The sequence below is a fragment of the Notothenia rossii genome (genome assembly GCF_949606895.1).
Source record: "Notothenia rossii genome assembly, chromosome: 3".
Lineage (NCBI taxonomy): Eukaryota > Metazoa > Chordata > Actinopteri > Perciformes > Nototheniidae > Notothenia > Notothenia rossii.
The window spans coordinates 8057213-8066494 of NC_136901.1; the positions used below are offsets into that span (position 1 = coordinate 8057213).

Here is a 9282-nt window from a genome sequence, read left to right on the forward strand (position 1 = left end):
GACACTAATAAAAATGTTTAGGGGGTGGGGGGAATAATGGACAAATATAATAAGCTATTACGAACGAATCATCTCCATGAAATCCTTCACTCCGCCCACCAGATACAATCCTTCCAATCATGCATTATTCCTCATTCACTCCACCAGGACGTCTGAGGGCAGGACGCACATTCCCTCTGTTAGATTAAACACCAGAAGCAGTTTTTCTTAAAACCTCCGTTTGGAAACAGGATTTGGAATAAGCTCTTCCCTCTTTGATGTTTCACAAAGGGTCAGGAAAAGTTGATTTAGAAAGAAAAGAAGGGAGACCGACAGAGCTTTGCCCCGGAGGTTCACGCGGAAGAAACAGGAGACAGATAAAGAGGGAAGGGATAATCTGCGAGAGGGAGGGAGGGAGGGAGGGAAGAGCACAGCTGTTGTGTGAGGAGAAAATAAAGATAAAGAAAGCCAGGAGGTGCACAAGTGTGAAGGGCGAAGGAGAAAGAGATTGACGCAGAAGTTGAAGGTCAAAGCAACTGAGGAGATTAACGGACACCTGACATCACAGTAACAATGGAGACGCAGCAGGAAAAGAGGACTTACTTCCTTTGAAGTGGAAAAGAAAAGGAGCGGTGTTTGAGGGAAGAAGGGGACACCGTTTCCTCACCATGTTTCATTCAGCTGGCTTCCCAAATTCTAACAACCTGCGCCGGAAGAGCAACTTCGTCCCGGGATAACATGACGAGAGGAGCCAAGAGATACCTGCCGACTCTGTGATACCCTCCTCCTTTTCCTCCTCTCCTCTCCTCCTTCCTTCCCCCCTTTCTTTCACTTTAAATACACTCACTTCCTCCTCCTCTGCCCTGATATCTCCTCTCCTCTCCATCTCCTCACTATGTGGATACCAGCTTTGCTCATATGGATTCTTAACAGCAGCTATCTGTGCGCAGCGCAAGACTACCCGGACTATTCTACAATAGGAGACATGGGCACCGAGGTGAGACATTTCATTAATCATCATCTTTAAAAAGTCCTTTTAGTAACTTCTACAGCCTGGACATAAGTGGAAACTGGTGGGGAACGTAACATTCAAGCCCTGTTTACTCAGGAAGTCTCATTGAGATCAAGAGCTCTTTCACTAGACAACAAAACATCACAACAAGACAATGCAGACACACAGTGATCCACCCTGGGGGTGTATGGGTAGTGGCAAGCAGCAGCATGACCTACAGGATATCTCTCTAATCCACCACATTGTATTTGTTCTATTTTGTAAAGAACCAAAATACATTTGGGTTTCAGAGTTTCAAAGCAAACAAGTGTTTATAATGCTGTAATGTATCTATGAGATATACAAGAGTATAGAAGGGATATCAATAAGCTGTTGTGAAATGCAAATATTTAGTTTTTTTGGAGCTTAGTGCTAGATTGTAATTGATAAAAGAGGTGGGGATGCGGTAAATAATAGCAGACTGTGGTTATGGTGTATGAGATGGTACATGGCAATGCTCAGATGATTAAATAAGTAGAAAAGAAAGGGAAGTAGTCATCGTGACATTACATAAAGCCAGTTAAACCCCAAGGCCTCGAGGGCGGGGGCAAAACGCAACATCTTGCAAGAAACAGCGTCTGAGGGCTTCTTAACATTTAACAAACTATGAATGTGTCATATCCACTTAACGGGAAGAAACTCAGCTTTCAGACACAATTAACCACTTTTAGCTAAACAAAACACAAGGGTAATAACAAAGGCTCTGTATTAGCCCTGAGCGGAAAAATGCTAACGCACTTAGCACAGAACTCACGGTAAAATACCCTTATTACTTATCGGATCTGCACAAACAAGATATCGACTAGCAAGCTGAGATTCCACAGATTCCAGAAATATAAGTATCATCACTGAGTGATCAGAACTCGCGACAGAGGAAGCAAACCCTGCTTAAAAAACGCTGCAGAAGGTTAATCCAATGTGTCTGAAATTATTACTGATAATCCATCTTCATATTTATGTCAATAACGGAGTTTTCATATTAGCTGCTACGAGAGTGTATGACAGCTACCGGTTTTGGGCATTCTGGCTACGCATCACTAATTAACCCATGGTTAATGTTTAGATGGATTTTAGGAACTTCCCCTCGATTCTATTGGCTCTAACGGTTAACAAGAGGTGTCAATCATCAAAATCCAGAGGGGGGCCAGAGATATGGAAAATGCACCCAAATGACCCAGAAGTGTTTTTTTCCTCTTCTAAATCTCTCTAAAAAAGTCAAATCTCACTTGTTTTGCATCAATCTTGATACATGGTACTTATGTATGTTATAGTGTGGATTCCTAAAGATTTTAGTCTCCAATCCCATCATTCAAGGGTGATTTTCACTATAATAATGTTTTCTTTTTGGACGGACACTATAATTTAAAGTGGACCCATCATGCTATATTTGAATAATATAGTGTAGGACCATACCTATATAAGGCATATTTGTACTTTTTATTTTTCAAAATACCAAACAGATCATGCATTTTAGCCATTCCTCATTTCGCTCAATTTAACACTGTCTTTGCATGGGCTGATTCTGTGAGAACAGCACCATCTACAGGCCAGGCATATGTACTACAGCGTCTCCAGCGCTTTCAAACAGCAATGTCCGTGGCTGTCTCCTCCTGATTGGTGGAGTTGGCCCAATAGCCGTAGCGCCACTTCTGTGACGTCACAGAAATGTTCAAATCTGTATCAGTCTGTATCAGATCCGTTGCAGCCCCTTTTTAAGAGATTTGGGTATGGAGGAAAATAGAGAGGGTTGTGTTTTCTGACACTTGGTGAGTTCCCTGGAACACCGGGGGGACATATTCATGTAGAAAAGACGTACAAAAGTGCATTTTGCATGATAGGTCACCTTTAGATTTTTTCTGAATTTACTTTAAAATAAAATAATTCTATATTGATTCTGACTCTTCTACATCCAACTCACATGTTTATCATTTCTTTGAGAAAAAAGATTATTAATTTACCCCTTTTCGAAGTGAAGATATGGTCATTTGTTCTGGGAATGTCAATTTCGATTTTCGAGGCTCGGGGCTTAACTGGTTTTAAGGAATATAGAAAAATATGGAACTAGAAAAAAGACAATACAGTAGAGCAAAGTACAGCTAAGACATTTTCAGGCGACCGAAATGCTAAAATGAAATCTCATGAAATGAAAACCCACTCTGAAGGTGTAACCCAAAAACATAGAACACTGTGGAAGCGATCTGTCAATCACAAAGTTCCCTCCAGAGGGAGTTTCTCTCCCACACACTTCCCCCCTCCATTGGACTCCTTTGTTTACTCTCGGAACACAGTGACATCATGATGCAACACTTGCACTTCTATTGGCTAGCCCTCCAACACATTGTACATGACAGGCTAAGGGGAGGGACATCCCTAAGCAGTTGACCAATCAGAACAGAGCCGGCCAGCTAACCAATCAGAGCAGACTGGGCTCTGGTTACAGACAGAGGGTGGTGCAGCACAGGCAGTATGAGAACAATAAAGAGCTTTTTGAACATTAAAGCATGGAGACATGTCACATTAGAGACATCAAATACAAATATGAACCTGAAAATGTGCGCAATAGGGCCCCTTTAAATATATTATACAACATTATTACAATTACCTCAATTAAATAGCAAAACACTCCAGGTAGTAGTAATCATCCAAAGGGTTTAATGTCTTTCTACTCCTGTTTCTGCAGTGAATTTCTGAGTAATAGACAGCGTAAGATTTGGTTTCAGATAACAATTTTACTGTAAATGCCGTGCATGAGCCAGCAGGAATATTTGTTGTTCTTTCCTGGAAGTGTCTCTGGAGATGAGATAAAAGCTTTCCCTCTCTAAAAGCTATGCGTCACGAGATCCTCTGACATTTATTAATATTAAAATACAAGGGATTGTGTTCAAATCCACTGGAAATCCAATCATCTTGGAACTGAATTAAAGGAATCCTAGTGACATAATAAGATGGGAGTATAAACAACAATTAAAATGGTGTTATTGTTGCTTGTAAATGTTTGCACTGGCAGAAAGAGTGTGTGACGATTGCATTGGGTGTGTGCATGTGCGTGTGTGAGCACCGGTCATTTATACATGATGACCACATCGTCCAATGACCTCATGTCATGTGATCACTTAACAACATGAAGTAGAGGGAGAAGAAATGATATAACTTTTTCAACTATAAAGTGTTGGACTCAACTTACTTTGATTTCATGCCATAATTCATTTCCAGCCTTACATACAGAAGCCAGAATCTTATATGAAATCAGAATCGTTTTTTAAGGGTACACATTACGATGAGTCATATCGGATGACTAGAAACGAACAGAAAGGGGGGAGGAGGAAGAGAGAGAAAGAGATATATCCACTGATAGCGTCAGAGATCTGGTTTCTGTTAAGGTGATGCCGGCTGTACCAGTCTGCTTCTCCTCCGCCTGGGAAACTAAACAACTACGCTCACTCCTCGGGGGAAGAATTAATACGTGACACACAAACATTCGACTGACATGTAGTCCCCACAGCAGCCAGTCTGTTACACCATTAACCTTTCATCTTGTGTGTAGTGTGTCTCTACGGAGTGGAACAAAGTCAGAGAAACCATTACAGGATGACTCACAGGAGGAACGGAGCTACTGTAAACCGAGATCTTCCCTAATAGTACAATAAGTGCAGTTGCCAGACCTTGAAGTTACATGAAAAGTGAACTTGTGGTTTTTGAAATAAGACACTTGACTGTGTCTAATGCTGCATTTAAGGACTGCTCCGAAGCTCGCACATAGAAGACTTAAAGCTTATCTTGTAATGGAGGGCACATCGAGGAAGTGTGCCAGGAAATATATCAGAAGGCCCTAGGAACATTTCAGATTACAGCATCTTTCTCAGGGGCACTGCAGCAGCAGCAGGTATTTTCTGATTGTATCACACTGCCCGAGGTGACATGTTTTATAGTCGTCTGAATGCTATCAAAAGAAACCACCAAAAAAGCAATGCTAAGGCCTAATGAAAGAAATGCAGACTTTGCAGATTCCTCATATGCAACAATGTGTGTGTGTGTGTGTGTGTGTGTGTGTGTGTGTGTGTGTGTGTGTGTGTGTGTGTGTGTGTGTGTGTGTGTGTGTGTGTGTGTGTGTGTGTGTGTGTGTGTGTGTGTGTGTGTGTGTGGAGAGGACACATATCAATAATAACTGACAGTAGCCACCACGTTGTTAGCTATCAGTGGAGATACTGCAGAAAATCACATGCCTGTTTTTTCCCTTCTTGTTGATTTCATCCACCACGCTTCCTGTCTACAGAAAAGGGGTTTTCCCAAATAATTATTGGTTAATTCACATTTCTCTGCATATTTACTTCCTGTCTGCAGGCTCCAGAACTGTCAGATGACCAGCCCAGTTTGGAGTCAGTGACGAGCGTGGATCAGCTGTTACAGCTTCTGTACCCAGAATACAACCTGCTTCAGCACTGCCTGAGGAAGAAGTCATGGCCCTCCTCCTCCTCTCCCTCCTTCCCCTCCTCAGCGAGCCCTCTGGTCCACTCTGACCTGGAGGATCTGTGGGGTCAGCCCCGCGAGGAGGCGCTTTTTAAAGAAGACAGGACTTTCTCAAGTAAATGTTTTATAACTCCTATAAAGACCCAAAATCTTACTATAAATCCTCTTCAATGCTTTTTGAGCTCATTCTTGAAACACTACAGTGAGCCGCCAGAGTTTCCCCACACTTAATCACATGTGTTTTCATTTGCCAGTCATCTTAGAGGAGATCCGGCGGACCTCCTGCCAGCCCAGAGAAGTGTGTGTTGAGGTGGCCAAAGAATACCCAGAATCCACGAGTCAGTTCTTCCTGCCTCGCTGCGTGGCTCTTTACCGCTGTGGCGGCTGCTGCAACAACGAGGCGTTCTACTGCACCAACATCAGCCACGCACTGGTCAACAAGACGGTAAGAGGAGGGAGAGGAGGTACTCTGATTTCCATACTGAAGTACAAGTATCTGAAATTGCACTTATGATGTTCAATGGGCCCAGCTTTGTTCTCAGATTAACTCAACACTCAGATGACAGCATGGTGTTGGTATGTGTGTGTATGCATCACAACCCGCCCTACTGCAGAGGGACCCTTTAAACTGCACATCACTACAACACACAGTCACGCACACTTACACAACCTCAGTGTCATTACATCACACGGCTGAAATCACTTCAGTCATTACCAGACTTTAATTATTCGAGAAGATCTTCAAAACTGAATAACTTGGCCAACATGAAAGCAGAAAAGAAAAAGCATGCACAATTTAAATCGTTTTGTACTCACACACCTTGGTCTCTTCCTCCTCCCAGTTGATAGAGCTGTCCCCGCCCAGGATGGAGCGCTCCGTCGTCATGGTAACATTTGTCAACCACACTTCCTGCGATTGCATCTCGAAGCGGCCTCTGCACTCCATCATCAGACGAGCCGCGACAGATCACCTGTGAGTCAGAGAGAGGAGTGACGCGCATTCGAGAGAATATTTCTGACTCATTGTATACATGCAATACTAATAATGCGTGTGTGTGTGTGTGTGTGTGTGTGTGTGTGTGTGTGTGTGTGTGTGTGTGTGTGTGTGTGTGTGTGTGTGTGCAGGTGTTCCCCACCCGAAGTCCCCTGTGCCTCGGGGTCATTATGGGATTCAGTGAACTGTTTGTGTGTCTCTAGAGACGCCATTAACTACTCTGAGAGAGAGACAGGTACATGATTTATTAGCATAAAGTATACAACTTTGATTTCATTTGTATGTTCCAAATCCATTACATTTCATCAAAACCCAAAGATGTTCACTTTTTATGAACTAAATCTGGGAAAATCTCCATATTAAAGAGGCCCTATAATGCTTGTTGGGGTTTTCCAAGAGAACCTCTTGCAATTGAATTCCCTGGAGGGAGCTAATTCAGCTGTAACAAAAGACTTTTACATTTCTTTGCTTGCAGGACCTAAATACCTTTTGTTTGTCTCCACGTGGCTCTCAGAGGCGCTGGACTCGGGGCTGCTGGCTCTCTGCGGGCCGAACCGGGTTCTGCACAAGTCGTCCTGCGAGTGTGTGTGTCACAACGGACTCACAGAGGACAGCTGCGACCCGGGCTGGAAACTGTCCCACAACACCTGTAAGCAGGCTTTCAAGCTATCCACATATCTTGAATTATATATAGTAGATATTCAAGACTTTCTTTTAAAGGACACCCATATTAAATTACTTATACATACACTTATTACACATAGACATGCTCCTTTTTTGTGAGAAAATGGTCAAAGAAACACACATTTGTCTGAAGTTACCTCCTGTTTCAAGAGGTCGATTTACTGTAAATAAACCACATTGTTAAGAAAAGGGGGCCGACATCCTGAAAGCACCCGGGCCAGATCGAGCCAGGATGATAAACACAGGGAAGTTTAAGGAAGCAAATATCTAACAAGTCAGAACCTGAGCTCCAAATATTTAGCAACAACAGCGAAACCGATATCTGATGAAGCTCTCTCCCCGCAGGTGAATGTCAGTGTGAAGGTCAAGGCGAGGGGAAGTGGTGCCCCGCCGGCCAGCGCTGGGATGAGGAGCTGTGCGGGTGTGTGTGTGCTGCAGAGTGTCCCAGGAACCAGCCGTTGAACCCCGACACCTGCATGTGTCAGTGCAGGGAGAGTGGGCCGTCCTGTATGCTGCAGGGCAAGAAGTTCATCCCTAACTCCTGCAGGTAGGCTCACAACAGAACGAGCAATCTGTCCCGTGCTTTCTCAGTTCTGCAGACTTTCCCCTGTGGAAAAAGGAAAGGAAACACAGTCTCCTTTGGGGGATGGAATTATTCCAAGGATCCACACTTTCTGCCAACTGCAATTTGAACCCCTTCTGCCCTTAGCCTGAAAAGCCAAGCTAAGCAAACATTTCTATCTTGCTTTAATATTTAACTAAAGGGACCATTACATTCTCTCTTTGTGAAGTGCAGGCAGAGCTTACATGAGCCAAATGTAACAAAAGTTTCATTCAAGAGAGAGAAAAGGGGACCTGTGGACTAAAAGCAAAGTTTCAATAACAAAATATGCTGTGTTTTTATAACTTATTTAGACAAATGAGATCAAAATAAGCAAATAGCTTAGAAATATGAGAAAAGTGAGCCATCTTACATGGTGACAGGGCGATTAAACTAGTACATTATTAACATAATAAAGGCGGCAAGTCGTTTTAGGGACTTCCATGTGTAAATAAATGCACTTATTTTGTTCTTTAATGCTCTAACACAGTGTTTGGAGAATGCATAATGGCGAGAGAGTTCTTGGGTGGCAGAAACTTCAGTCGTTCATCATAAGTTACCTCAACCAGTGGTTTGTACTGGGGGAACTGATGCAGTCTGCTGATCGGCCCTTAGGGTGCCATCACAAAGCTTTCTGTGGGAGAAAAAGGGGTGAGGAAAGAGTGAGAACCAGAGCTTGGAGAGGGGGAGAAAGCAAGCAAACTCTCAATGGACATGTCATACATTCCGAACTCGAGAAAATATTTCGCTCACATGTTTCCATACGACCTTTTATGGACACAGGTCCAAGTGTTGTTCATGTAATGCATGCGTGTCGTGGTTTCCCACAGCAAGCATGCAAGGGATCAACCTCCCCCTGACCCCAGAGGCCTGCAGAGAGACAGACGGGCAGGCTGGAGCAGCGTGATGACAGTGAGCAGAGACCGAGAAAGGGACAAGGAAAAACATATATGATTGATTTCCTATCATGTGGGAAAGTTCACCAACATACGAGCAAGTAATGGAAGGACCTCTCTGAGCTCGAGAGACCTTTACAATTGAGCAAATCACTGTTTTAACACTAGAATGTAAGAATAAAGCAAGCACATTCATATTACATTGATTTCCTTTGATAGTATAATTCAACATCTGGTCACAGGAGGTGGTGCACGGAAGACAATGCACCTACTGTGATTTTGAGGATGAGTTCCCAGAATTTGTCCATATCTCCTTCTCCGGAGACATGCTCCGTCTTTTTCTCACGCACAGAAACGTTTGATGCAAAATAAAACTTGGATCAGGGGTTTTATCCGAACGAGATCTGAATGATTGAACATGCCAAGAGAGAATCCCCTGTGTGTTCTTTTTTATTTATTCTCCACGCCTCTCATCCGCCCTTTTGCATCATTTGGTCTACTTTTCCCGCCTCCTAATTCTTTGTACTCTTCTTTTTTTTTCTACCTCTTGATCGTGTTTTTTCTGGCTTTCTCCTCTGTCTAGTTGTTACAAGTGGCCGTGCAGAAAGCC

General features: G+C 43.2%; 1 protein-coding gene across 1 annotated transcript in view; it reads left to right on the forward strand.

Moving 5' to 3' along the window:
• Positions 1-152: 152 nt before the first annotated feature.
• The window catches only part of LOC307034604 (vascular endothelial growth factor C-like), a gene marked incomplete at its 3' end in the record, with an annotated part of 9405 nt that continues 275 nt past the window's right edge, over positions 153-9282 (forward strand). Inside the window, exons 1-8 of the mRNA XM_079673433.1 lie at positions 153-976; positions 5372-5612; positions 5752-5942; positions 6340-6470; positions 6623-6726; positions 6967-7140; positions 7521-7722; positions 9256-9279. Of these exons, the coding sequence (XP_079529559.1) occupies positions 875-976; positions 5372-5612; positions 5752-5942; positions 6340-6470; positions 6623-6726; positions 6967-7140; positions 7521-7722; positions 9256-9279 (1169 nt within the window). The 5' untranslated portion in view covers positions 153-874. The remainder of the gene's footprint in view (positions 977-5371; positions 5613-5751; positions 5943-6339; positions 6471-6622; positions 6727-6966; positions 7141-7520; positions 7723-9255; positions 9280-9282) is intronic.